The sequence below is a fragment of the Scophthalmus maximus genome, chromosome 5, assembly GCF_022379125.1.
Source record: "Scophthalmus maximus strain ysfricsl-2021 chromosome 5, ASM2237912v1, whole genome shotgun sequence".
Lineage (NCBI taxonomy): Eukaryota > Metazoa > Chordata > Actinopteri > Pleuronectiformes > Scophthalmidae > Scophthalmus > Scophthalmus maximus.
Genome location: NC_061519.1, coordinates 184,594 through 198,866, shown reverse-complemented (window position 1 = coordinate 198,866; position 14,273 = coordinate 184,594). Strand labels below are relative to the sequence as shown.

At 40.7% G+C, this 14,273-nt stretch overlaps 1 protein-coding gene across 2 annotated transcripts in view; it reads right to left on the bottom strand.

Annotated features, from left to right (window-relative positions):
* Nucleotides 1-5,312, bottom strand: part of abcf1 (ATP-binding cassette, sub-family F (GCN20), member 1) — a 31,186-nt gene extending 25,874 nt beyond the window's left edge. For both annotated transcript variants that reach the window (XM_035633120.2, XM_035633122.2), the window contains exons 1-4: nt 5,136-5,312; nt 3,775-3,821; nt 3,586-3,663; nt 3,015-3,138 (exon numbers count right to left, since the gene is read on the bottom strand). In XM_035633120.2, the coding sequence (XP_035489013.1) occupies nt 3,015-3,138; nt 3,586-3,663; nt 3,775-3,821; nt 5,136-5,193 (307 nt within the window). In that variant the 5' untranslated portion in view covers nt 5,194-5,312. The remainder of the gene's footprint in view (nt 1-3,014; nt 3,139-3,585; nt 3,664-3,774; nt 3,822-5,135) is intronic.
* Nucleotides 5,313-14,273: the final 8,961 nt, after the last annotated feature.

The following is a 14,273-nucleotide window of genomic DNA, read 5'->3' as shown; positions in this document are numbered from 1 at the left end:
AGTACACCCCTTCATGGAAACAGTATTTACTAATGGCAGTGGCCTCTTTCAGCAGGATAATGCGTCCTGCCACACTGCAAAAATGGTTCAGGAATGATTGAGGCACAGAACAACGAGTTAAAAGTGTTGACTTGGCCTCCAACTTCTCCAGATCTCAATCCAATTGAGAATCTGTGGGATGTGCTGGACAGAAAAGTCCGATCCATGGAGGCTCCACCTCGCAACTTACATGACTGAAAGAATCTGCTGCTAATGTCTTGGTGCCAAATACCACAGAATCACCTTCAGAGGTCCTGTGGAGTCAAGACTCTACGGGTCAGAGATGTTTTGAGGGCAAAGGGGGGACCTACCCAATATTGGGAAGGGGGTCATAATGTTATGGCTTATCTATGTATTTATATAACAGTTTTTGTAGAAGCTGAATGCATCCTGATTGTAAGCAATGTTTACAATATCTTTATGTGGTCTTATCGACAAGACACATTTACACAAATTCATATAGCACTGGTGGCGAGAACCCTATTGAATCTGTAATGATTATTAGGGCCCGAGCCAGCACTGCTGGCGAGAGAACTATTGAATCTGTAAGGATTATTATTAGTTAAAAGTGAATCCGTTAGGATTATTAGGGCCCGAGCCAGCACTACTGGCCAGAGCCCTATTGAATCCGTTAGAATTATTAGGGCCTGAGCCAGCACTGCTGGCGTGAGCCCTATTGAATCCGTTAGGATTATAAGGGCCCGAGCATGAGGTGCGCGGACCCCAGTGCAGCATGCACCAGGGGCCGCATGCACCGAGGTGCAAGGCCCTATTGTTTCCGTAAGGATTATTATTATTATTATTATTATTATTCAGCCGCGTTCGCTCAGTTTTCAGGCTGTTCCCATATGTAAATCGTCATGAAAATTGGCACACGCGTCAGAAATTGCTCCCGCTACTCAGACCCAGAGGCCCGGCACAAGTTGAGACCCAGGTGCTCCATAGCGCCACCTTTCGTCACTTAGTTGTGAGACTTGGCTGATATTGTATTATGAAAGTTTTGACCATGTGTCAAACGCTTTTGCCATGGTGACACCCTGTTCGCCATCAAATACGAATACATGTTTGAGGCACTTGGGATGATCTGTGTCTCACGAAACTTGGCAGACATGTTCAGAGTGGCAAGTCGATTTGTCCGATGTGTCTTTTGTCCAATTCTGTCAAAATGGCTCCATAGCGCCCCCTACAACATTTCAAAGTCAATTCCAATGCCTTTAAATTTGACGCAGATGAACGAAATTCGGTCGACTGGTGTATCTCCGCCGACCTTCAAAAAAGCCTCTTGGAGCCATTAGCTCCGCCCAACCGGAAGTCGGCCATTTTGATTTTAAACGGCAAAATATGGAAAATCAAAGGTGTCATACTTTTACCACCAGCTCCTCCTTGGCGGACAATCGAATCCACCTCAAACTTGGGCGACGGGTAGATGAGATCTTCCGGATCAAACAGTACATAGGGTTTTATAGTCTACGGCGAAAGGCGCGGCCGTGGCGAAGCGCGATTCGCCACCAAACGGGAGATGTTTTTTACTGGGACAGGGATGCTTCGACAGGCACGAAACACGGCACACGCATTACAAACATGGACAGTTTGATCCGATACGAGTTTCAAGTTCAGCCGTTGCAAAACGTCTCAATAGCACCCCCTAGAATAAAAATAACCAAGCCACCCGTGTGTACAAAATATCAGCGGCGAACGTATCTCCAGCTTCTGTCAGTGCCATGAACTAAACCCACCAGGAAGATGGCATTTTCAAAGTGAGGACACAGGGAAGAGAAATCCACGCTTCCCGACCGACTGTCACGAAACTCGGCAGACACGTCGAGAGCGGCAACCCGCGCGTCCCCGACGGCGAGAGTACTTGGTCCCGATCATCGCTGCTCGCAGCTTTAATTATCATTAAAACCGCAGTTTATTACCACAGAAGCAGTATTTTCCTCCAGCTCAGTTAGCAACAGTCTCCCAGATGCAGCCGCAGCGGCAACGTGGGTTTGTTGTGGATACTAATCGCGCTTGGGAGACGTTCTTTTTATTTTGCAGAGAGAATCCGTGCGCAGAATCTATGGCAGAACACTTTCAGTTACACTTCTGCACACTGGAGAGAGAGAGAGCCTGTGGACGAGCAAGTACAGAGTGATGCAGAGTGGGAGCGCCGTCAGTGAGGACAGATAATTGAATCAAACAACAATCAAACAAACCTGTTTTGTTTTGTTTCATGTCAGATATTTCATAGTGGTTATGTTGTAAAGCAGAATCAAACAAAAGCACTGCCAGGGGCAATTTTTTGGGGTTAAAATCACCCTTTTTTTCTTTCTGTTTCTGTCTGATATTGACTATAGGGACTTGTATCCGAGCAAATTTTGTCACTTTAGAGGTGTTTTGACATTCCTCTCCAGGAGTAGAAGATTTCTGTGCACTTCTCTGCAAACTGAAATTCAAACGAATCCTGGCAGGCTAGATTTGGTATGTCACAAATACAGAAAAACAATCACTGTCGAATATGCAAATGTAGGCAAATGTAGGCAAAGAAACCAGAAACTTCCAAAATTTGGCATTAGCATTAGCAGTTTGTGAAAGTTTTATGGCTGAATCTCGCCAATGTTGCCGTTAGCCATCTTGTGGCGCACATTCTTCCACCGGTCAACCTAGAGGGAGCAGCTGTGGTGAGCGGGGTCTGTGTTATTTGCAATGTCATGAACATTCATAGACTCAGAATTCCTCAATGAAGGAGAGAGAGCTGATGGTTTCCAGCCCCATTTCAGACGTTTTCTTAAGGTTTTTTGGGGTAAACTATGTCAAACAAAATATTAGGCATAGCAGATTATTTTATATACTTTAAAACGTGACTAGAGGGGATCTTTAAGTTTCTTGCCCAAGGACACTTTGGCAGGGATCGAACCATCGACCATCTCCTGAGTCATGGCCGCTCACCGATGTGGGAATAAGATTTATTCAACTGTCTTGAGACATTATACCTGGCTCATCGTCCTCGTCACTTGCTTGCACCGAGAGCTTTTTCAGCTTCAGCATGACATTGGTTTCATCATCATCCTCATCTGCGTCTCCACCTTTTCCTTTCCGTCTGTCTTTCTTCTTTTTCTAAGGGTGAAAAGAACAGTTTCAAATTATATCACAGGTAGGGAAGTCTTTAAGAGAAGTCATTTTAAAAGTGTATATTGAGATTGTTTATCGGAAATGTACCAATCCAATACCTGGCAAATATGGAAGTGCATGGATACAACACTCTGGTATTTAGAGTCGAAGGGCTAAGGTAACAGTGTTACCTTTTTCCTTTGACTGGCTTTGTGTTAGTCCCATCGCTCAACACACATCATGAACTTTATAGTCCTTCAAAATAGTGCTGTTTAGTGTTCAAGAATACCGTACGAGAGTACAGTACGAGAAATAAAACATAAGTCCATTCAACTCTATTCTCATTTTATTTCATATTTTTCTGTATAGTAAAGTATAGTTCTTTATCAATAGTAAAGAACAGGATGCAGAAAAAGTTATGTTAAATAGACCTACTTTCAGAATGACGATTACCTGTTTTCCCTGAGTTTCTTTTACAGCCACCTCATGTACCTTTTCAGGTATGCCATCCGTGGAGAGTTCCTCAAAGAACTGGAGAAAAACATTCACACAGGAAACGTTGTGGCATAGAGTTAAAGCCTCAACTATGAAGTGTTTTGATACATATAAAAAAGAATCAAATGAGTCATGGGAAGTACTCACACTCTTTTTCCCCTTTTTATCTTTCTTCCCCTTTTTCACAGTTTTTTCTGTTGAAAGACAACAAATGTATTACTTTCAAAAACATATTAGAGGGCACCAGAAACAATGGCAAAAAGTGTCTCAATTATGTATCACAGTACTGTTCATGTCAGGTGTGCACACCAGCATTCTGGGTTTCAATTTGAACAATGACTATGCAAGTGCTGACTTTTAATTTGAGGTTGAGTCAAGAGTGAGTGAGTACTAGGCCTGTAACGATGACTACATTAGCGACTTATCGTACGATACATGAATATGAACTCAATTAATTTTTATTGACCTCAATGATAGTCATTGTGTCTACATGCTTGTTTATGGACATAACATCTGTTCTCGTCCTAATCAATTATCTTTTGGTCTATAAAATGTCAGAAAATACGGATTTCTTAGTATTTTTCTAAATGCACCATGTCTTCAAATTGCTTGTTTTACTGGGCCTAAACGCAAGTCTAATCTTTTGATAACATTTCTCACAGCAGTCAAAAATCAAAAAATGGTTTATAGCTATAATTTCTGGAACAATATATCTAGGAACAAAAAGCAGTTATCGTGACAGGCCTAGTGAGTACAGTGCGACACTTGTCCACGGCCCTTACTACTCAGCTTTGGGGGAATAGTACATTAGGTCCGCATATTTAATGGTGGGTGGTGTCCGACCGATTCTGGTGGGCCACCTGGGCCAATAATGCCAGGGCTGATTTTTGGTCCCAGTCCAGCCCTGTCAATCTCATACTAAACTGTCACATAAGTCTGCAATACATCCATTCCATGAATGGGCCAAGTCATCAAGGTTAACATGGGCTCAAATATGCTTTGTTTGACTTTTCCATTGTAGTTCCTGTGTCAATAGAAATAGACTGCACGTTGTGTTGGTTGGGCTGATGTAGGCGCATTTGTTGGCCAAAGGACACTGGTGTGTATGTTCTGCTGTTACTCTACAGACATCTGATCGAACATGTTTTCATCCGATGCCTACCAGGTGCTGCTTTGCCTGTTTATGACATTTAGCCTTTTTTTTGCTAATATTGTGGAGTTAGGGTCCTGGCGATATAGCTAATGAGCCACAGTTGATATTTAATAGGATGGATGTTTTTTGGTAAAATATCTACAATTCTAATAAAGCAGAAAATACTAAATATTCAAGACAGCTTTGAAGTTTATTTCGTTTGCTGGACAGTTACCAATGCGCGGTTTAGGTTGGAATTTGGCGATTTTCAGTGAAGAACAAGTGGCACCTCAACCGGACTACTGACATACTAACGTTAGCTCTGACGCTACCTAGCCTGCTAGTAGCTGTTTAACAAACATTAACATTATCTCACCAGCTGCTGCTACGTCATCGCCCACCCACTCTGTTTCCTCGTTCGTTTTCCTCGGCATTTTCTGGCTCAACTGTAATTTTATGGAAACAACGGAGTTGGACGATGTGCTTTTCTACCCGGTTCAGTTTGTCAGCCACACAGGTCACGCGGCCCAGCGACGTGACGACGTAGATCAGATGCCGGATGATGGCGACGAATTTTTTCTACAACAGTTTCTAAATAAGTGTACTGCCACCTTCTGTTCAGGAGTATGTATTAGTTGAAGTTATACCCAAGAGCTCAAGTGAATGCAATGAAAGGTAATCACAAGGAACCTGAACTAGTGCAGAGTCAGTCCACACTGAGTTAGCTGAATAATCCGGCAAAGACTGACTGGAGAGCTTCATTCGTTGCTGTTTAGCACCTACACACACACACACACAGGGAAACACGGGAAAGTCAAAGCCGGGGCAGTGACACCATCATGTATAATCCTTCACTCCACTCTGTCCTGCACCAACATTATCATTGCTTCTATTCACATGATTAAATATAATGTAATATAATATATTGCATTTTTTGTTTTAAGATATATCAAGATATATTAGATTAGGTGGAGAGAGAGAATGTAAGAAATTTCATACTTTAAAGGTTGCTTTTTGTTAAAATACCCCATAGAAGCATAATAAAAACTACCTCTTCCACTGTTCTCTCAACTTTGTCAACTGAAACATCAGCTTGCTGAGGCTGCAGATGCTCCTCAATTTAAAAAAAACATATGGTGTGACTTTATATCATTAGACTATTACTACAGTGGCAGCATACTCAGCATAGTAACTGCAAAATAGGAGTTACCTGAGGGAAAAAAGGGGGGATTGCCCTGAACTTATTTTTTTATTACAATGGTACTTGAGATGGTGGATAGACGGTGTGTCTATCCGCCATCCTTGGTGCTGTTGAGGTTATGCGTGAAGTCTCCGTTTTGAGCAAATCCTGGTTAGTTTGAAATAAATTGACATATGACATTCTAGGTTTTGTTCAGCTTCGTTAATAAAAGCAACAGAGCAGAACCCACAATGCAGACAACAAATTAACAGTAGATCAAGCTGAGTTTTTATTGAATTTAGGAGGAAGACACACAAAGACAAACACAAATAACACAGAGAAACATAGGGTCTACCAGTTCCCTGTCCCTTACAGGTTTGTCTCAAGGACAATACCATGTGCTGGCGAATTAAATGTAACCATTACACTCCCAAGATGACATAGTGGTGTCAAGTTGACTCCTAGATTGAAAACCAAAATTGCTTGGGGGGTTTCTTGAAAGGATACCTCAACACAGAGAGGGCTGTGAGCTGCCACTTTTCACACAGGTTGCATTTTTCACCTTGCTAAACACTAACTTTAGGATGTTCCTCTGTATCTACCTTATGTACATGACCCCAGGTTTATTTGTTTTTTGGACATGTATTGGAACGGAAAAGCTGTCTTCCTTTTTGTCCTTCCATTGATATTTTTTTCTGTCATACCCTCTGGATATGTTTGGCCATGTTTTTCTAATGGCAAGTAAGTTTGCAGTGAGGACATTTTATTATTACTTAGAATTAATATTGGAATTTTGGACTCCTGGGCAGTTCGGATTTCAAAAGAGTGTCATGTTTAACGGTGCAGGACCCAAATGCAGCTACTAATACTGAGTAATGATGAGCTTGAGTCAGAACAAATTATGGTTTTCATTGGTCTTACTTCTTCCACCCATTGTACTGCTTCAAGAATTGTCAACATCTCCCCGGTGTATATTGATAACCCATCACTGATTCTTTTCCCACTTGTGACATTAAACTCTGGTACTGATACTGCTGTTGCTACTTTACCATCAGAGCTTTTGGATGCGTCTGTATATATCTTTACATAACCATAATAACTATCAATTCATTTCTGTACACTGAACCAGTTAATCATTTGTCTATTCTTTTCGAAAAGTGTTAAATCCACTGTGGCATCTGGGAGTATCCAAGGTGGAATTACCGACATTGGTACTGTTGGACTGACATTCAATGTATGTACTTGTCGTTTCTCACATTACCTTTGAACTTCCCATCCAAAACTTCTCATTCTCCTCTTCTCCATCTCCCAACAGGGTTTAAGAATATCCTGTGCTGGATGATCCTCCCTGTGCCCTTGTTACCGTCCCCAATAATTTATTTCTAATTGTATTCTCCACATTTCAAGTGAAATTTCCCCAATTTCTACTTGTAATGCTGCTGATGGTGTTGATTTAAATGCCCCTGTACACAACCTTAGTGTCTGATATTGAATCGTGTCTAACCTTTGTAATGTCGTTTTTGCTGCTGACCCATATACTATGCACCCATAATCCAAAACTGATCTGATCAGGCTTGTATAGATGGCCTTCATCACTGCTCTGTCAGCCCCCCACTCCTGTCCCACCAAACACCTCATCACATTCAGTACCTTTTTGCATTTATCTATTACTTTTTGAATATGCACCTTCCATGTTAATTTCTCATCATACCATATCCCCAAAAACCTAAACTGTTTCACTCTCTCTATTTCCTGGTTGTATAATTTTAATTTAATTTAATTATTAATTCTTTTATTTGTAAAACACATTACTTTAGTCTTCTGAACAGCAAATTTAAAACCCCATTTATGTGACCATTCTTCCACATTCTTAATGGATTCCTGCATTTTCTTTAACACAAACTCTACATTTCTACCCCTTTTCCAAATTGCACCATCGTCTGCAAATAATGACCCCCCCATTCCATTCTCTACCCCCACAAAAATATCATTTATCATTATGGAAAATATTAGTGGGCTCACTATACTCACTTGCGGTGTTCCATTTTCTATTTCAAATTTTTCGGATTCTCTCCTTCCTACTCTTACTTGAATTATTCTTTTGTTTAAAAAGTCTTTAACCCATGTAAATATCCGTCCTTTGATTCCTAGTTGCTTAAGTTTTATTAGCAATCCTTCTCTCCACATCATATCATATGCTTTTTCTATATCAAAGAAGACCGCAACTACATTCTCTCTTTTAACCTGAGCTTTACTTATTTCATTTTCTAAGCACATAGCTGGGTCCAGAGTATTTCTCCCTCTCCTGAATCCACTCTGATACCTAGACAAAAATCCTTCCTTTTCAATATGATATATTAACCTTTCATTTATCATTTTTTCCATTATTTTACACGTTTGACGTTAATGAGATTGGTCTGTAATTTATGGGATCTGAGCGATTTTTCTCAGTTTTTGGTGTTGGTGTTATAACTGCTTCTTTCCAGCTTTAGGGTAACTAACCTAATTCCCACACTTTGTTATACAACTCCAGAATTTTTTCTTTTGCTGATTCCCCAAGATGGTTTAATATGATATAATTAATTTGATCCTTTCCTGGTGCTGACATCTTTTCTTTCCTCAGAGATTGATTCAGCTCTGTAACACTAAATGGTTTATTAATTAAGTTGTCTATGTCTTCTTCCTCCTTTAATATTCCTTCATTTCCTGCTAATGTGTCTTCCCTTCCCCTTTGCCTTCCCCACTGATGTGAATGAATTTTGACAAAAGTTTTAGCTAGCATCTCTGCCTTTTCTTCATCCTTCACTGCTATTATTCCCCCTTCGCTCAAAACTGGATAACCACACTCTTGTTTACCCCCTCCATTCTTTTAATCATGCTCCACACTTTCCCAATTTCTCTCCCTTCCCACAGTATTACAAAATCTTCTCCAGTATTCCTTCTTTGCATCTTTTATTATTTTCCGTACACTTGCCTGCGCTCTTTTATATTCTATAAAATTTTGAAAACTGCTATTCACTTTAATAATTATAAATGCTTTATTTCGAGCTTTTATTGCTTTACTATATTCTTTTGTCCACCAAGGAACAATCTTAATATTATGACTACTATTCTTCTTCTTTATAGATTTCTCTGCTGCCTCTAAGATGGCTTTACAAACATTCTAATTTACTTCATTCACATTTTCATTTTATTAGAATTTTTTCCATTTCTTGCTCAGTTATCTTTTTGAATTTATCCCAATCTGCACTATTGAATACCCATGTTTCCACTCTTGTTACCTCCCCATCATATTCAATTCCAATATCTACCATTATCGGGTAATGATCACTGCCAATTGTTGTATTTCTAATAACCTCCCATGTACAAGTACTTGCCAGCGTATCAGATACCAGTGTCAGATCAATGGAGGTCTCTACTCCTGTTCTCGCATCTATTCTTCCACACTTCCATCATTCAAGCATACTAAATTTTTAATTTCCATAAATTCCTCCACAACTATACCATTATTGTCATTGCGTTTATCCCATAACGTACTATGTGCATTAAAATCACCACAGCATATCACCTGTCCTTGTAACTCTTTTGCTATTTTTTCCATTATATCACTTGCTAATTTTTTTACAGGGATTGTAAAAATTAATTTTTTTAATATTCTCTATTTTTGTCCAAACTTCAATCAATAAATACTCTAGTTCATCCCCTCTTTTTAAAAATCTGTACTGCAGTCCCTGCTTTATAAATATAACACATCCTCCTCCATTACCCTCCCCTCGATCCCTGCGGACACCCATGTAACCTTTTATAATGAACTCTAATGAAGGTTTTAGCCATGTTTCCTGTATACATATAATGTCTGGCTTTCTTGAGAGGTTTTGAATGAATCCTTTGAACTCCTGTCCATTTGCTAAAAGGCTACGTGCGTTCCATTGCAGAATTTTCATTATGTCCCCTCAGCTTGACTGCCTGGTTTCCCTTCCGCTTCAAGTCTCTTGTTGATGTGCTCCCATGTCAAATTCTTGATCCCCAAAAATCTTTCTGCTCCTTTTGCTATAATTTTTATTTTCTCTGTTTTGTTTTTGACCTGATCCATGCAGTTAATAACGTAAGTGATGAACAGAATAATATTATCTACTAATGCTGCTGTTTCTTTGTCCTTCGCTTGTTCGACCACTGCTGTCAGACTTGTGTTCTCTATTTCCGTTTGTTGTCTGGGTTTTTGTCCTTGTACTTTCTTGATTGCTTCACAGCATAACTGATGTTGTTTGCGCTTTTTATCTTCTGTATTTCCACAGCCCTTTTCCTGACTTCACATCCTTTCTTCTCTCCAAGAACTATTTTTTCAATCACGATCTTCTTGCATATGTTTTCTACTCGCATCGTTTTATTTTTTTGTTCTTCTGTTTTAACTTTGACTAGTAGACTCCCATCCCTCAGGATCTTTGCCATTTCTACATCTCTTTTCTTCTTTTTTAACTCCTTTGCCAGATTTATCGGGCTAATCGGTGTATGAACATCTTCCGTCTTAAATCTGATAATTATTTTAAATCCCTCTCTCACTACCTTTTTCCGAATGACCTGCCTTCCCTCATCTGAGCTGTTCTCCTCCAGACCCCTTTTGTTGTTTAGGCTAGTCGCCTTCAGTCCACCATTTCCCCTTCCTCGTTGGCTACCTACGTTAGTCCAGTTGTCAGAGACCATATCGCCGTCATCATCATCTACCTGACTCATCATCCCGATCCAGTCACAAACCAGTTTCTGCCAACCGCCACTTCCAGAGCCCGTGAAAAATCTCTCCAGTCGTGTGAAGTGTCCCCAAACTGTCCCGGGACCAAACTTCCCGCCTTCTCCTCAACAGCCGGTTCTCCAACATCCGTCCGTTGTTTGGCTTGTTCTTCTACGAGTATTTGTATGCTATGCCTCGTCTTGTTCTTTATTTGGTGGAGTTCTGTAGCAGAAAACAGCGCCACGTATAGGCCGGGAATAAGTACTACAGTGTTTCTACAGCTAGATGCGTCTTTCCAATGAATCCATCCTTAAGGAGAAGTTTCAGGCCACCTGCTGAGGACAATGGGGGGGGGGTCGTTTTCAAAATATCTTGTGGTGTGGACGGGGCCTTAGGCTTGGGCTGGTCGCTGGAAACCTGACTCTGAAGCTTGGACTGGCTGCTTGAAACCTGACGCTGCCTGAAAGACTGCCGTCTCATAGACCCATGCTTTCTTCTCTTGGGGCCAATCCCAAGGTATTTTGGAGTGATGGTAAGACAAGTTACCAAAAAAGGAGACTGCTTATCAAAGTCCGGTCCAGGGCACAAAAGCTCTTGCCAGAAAAATCAGGAAACTCATTGGAGTGAAGCCATTTTCAATTTACAGTCTAACTGAAAAGGATTTCTAATTCTTACGAAATAATGATAATTACAATATTTATTTGTAACTGTTTATTGCTTTTAATTTTAAAATAACAGTGCGTTACTATGGTTGCAATCAACATTAGATTCGACTCAAAAGACACGACACTGTATATATTAGGGATGCCACGGTTTTCAATATAATATTGAACCGTGCGCTACGCTATGCAAGGTTCAATACGCACTTGTGAATTGGTATTTTCAGTTTTGCAATAAAATGTAATTTCATGTTTCCATGCTTCGTATTTCTCTCTGAATTGGCGCTGTTGGAGTTTTAGAGGAGCACTTGAACGTAGCATGTGTTGGCGAAACGCCTCCATGCCGAGTAAATATCCAATCACTGGAGACAGATTTCCCACATCACTTCAACATGGCGAGCAGAGCACAGAAGAAGGAGTTTGAAGAAGCACCGTCTTCTTACAAATCGTTGGTGGGGACATTTTGGTTTTAGCGTTGAAAACAGTGACGAGGGAACGAAAAAAGTCAACAGAACAATTATTTTCTGCAAACATTGCTTCTCGCTAGTCGCCTATGCAAATGAAAAGGGTCCATCTGCAGACTTCACTACGGTGGCTTCGAAAGACAATGCACCATAACCATATTTTTTTTAAAGGAAAAAAGAAAACGTGAATGTGTCTTAGGAAAACAACATAATTTGAAAAATAGATTTAAATATAGGTATTTATAAACTGATAACTCGGAATAGAAACTGTCCAACAGTTGGTTTATAATATATACCAACTGCTGGAGAGTTTCTATATAAACTTTGTTTGAAAAGGGATGAGGAGTAAAATGTATTTAGTCTCAACCCTTCTCCCTACTACTAAATAACAGCTTCATTATATTTAAATTAATGAAACCTTTAGCTCTATTAATATTAATAATATATGTATCCTTATTAATGCTTAATTTGCACAATTTTAATAATGTAACCGAGCGTTTATTGCTACGCCTGTACTGAATCATTTATACTAAATAACAACACGGAGACGATCTTATGAACCAGAGTGAAACAAGACAGAACAACTTTATTTATCACCATCAAACACCCTACAGCGCATCCGCTCCCTTCTTGCGTTCTACCCTTCACAATAAAAGCCCAACCTAAATTCACTCAACATTTTGCTATGATGCAACTCAAAAACAGATTCCAAATAAAATAACAAGTAACGTAAATAAAATAGCGACTACTCTGTGGGGGCAAAGGTCCTTAAGGGAGATTAAAAACAGGCCTGTATGGCTTGCAGCCTGGAGCCTCCCGTCTCGTGCCTTTTCAAAATAAAAGCTCTCCTCTGGTTCGCTACTTCTTCGTACTAATCATGCTAATGAATAAAATACTTTAAAAGACGGGAGACGGGAGGCTCCAGGGCTGCAGCCATACCCGACTCGAGTTGGCTGAAAGTTTGCTAAAGTAGTGCAGTGTTAGTGTGGGTCGGTCGGCTGCTGGTGTCGGTCCCCGCTGCTCCTCTTTCAGCTCCGGGTGATGGAGTATGATGTGAGCCCGGGAGCTCCCAGTCCAGCTCCGTCTTCCCCGGCAGGATGTAAAATCCTAAGTACGCCAAAACACTCGATTACAACGACGAAGCGGCTGGCTGAATTTCTTGCTGCTCCATTTGGCATTTTATAGAGTCAAACTAAGTGTTAGCGTTAGCAGTGACTGTCTAGCCAGTAGCTTGCTGCAGCAAGTAGGAGTAGGTCTATCTGAAGCCGCAGCCACACTGTAGAACACGCCTACGGCACGACACGCCCACGGCACGACACGCCCATTGCTCATACTTAACGCCAAAACACCGCCGCAAACTACCGGGAGCTCCTGGGCTCGCATCATAATCCCTCACCCGGATCTGAACTGTTGGACAGCTTCTATTGCTTTATGTTTTTCTTTCTCGTTTTAAAAAAAAAGCACTTGTCTAATTAATTAAAAATCTAATCAAATTATTCCTGGTTATCAGTTGATAAATACCTATATTTAAATCTGTTTTTCAAATTATGTTGTGTTCCTTATCCACATTCACGTGTTCTTCTTTCCTTTAAAAAAAAAAATCTGTTGTGCTGTGGGCGTGTCCTCCCGTAGGCGTGCTCTACCGTCTGGCTGCGGCTGCAGATAGACCCTTCTCGGTGGTATTTGGTGTTCGTACGAGTAATGGGCGTGTTCTGCCGTGACGTATGAGCAATGGGCGTGTTTGTGCCATGACGTACGAGTAATAGGTGTGTTGTGCCGTGGGCTTGTCGTGCCCTAGGCGTGTTCTGCTGTGTGGCTGCGGCTGCAGATAGACGTACTTGATGCAAATGGTAACACTTCCAATATGAGCGAACATTTGCATTGCCACAACCCAGCATCACTGTCTGGAAGCAGGACAGCTGAGCAGGTAACACCGTCAGTTAAAAAACAGTTGTCTCTTGCTGATGCCTTCCAACAAGCCTATTCTGACGGTTCAGAAAAACACAAGAATTGCAATTTTTTTTCTCCTTATGCACAAAATGTGTACCAAAACCTTAACCCAAGAACCGAGGTACGTATTGAACCGTGGGCTGACTGTATTGTTGCATCCCTAGTATATATACAGAACCGCGGCTGTTAAAAAATATACCTGCACAAATTAGAATTACACATACACAAAATATTTTTGCAGCTAAAAAACTGTTTTATAAATTCCCAATATTGAATTTGTGAGGATAAAATAAGTGTTAAGTGAAATGGAATAATTCATGGAGTTGATGCTGAATCAGGAAGACGGAAACCGTCAATATTGACGAGACTGAGGAGACTTCCAGTTCGCTACACAGATCAATAGGTTCACAGTGTATGGCGTCCCAAGATAGTCTACCCATCTCCGGTCTCTGTAGTTGTACAGTATTTAGCTTAGAGTAATGTCGTCATCTCACCGCGACTATGACACCTCGAGAGAGACTTCAGCTGCTCACAG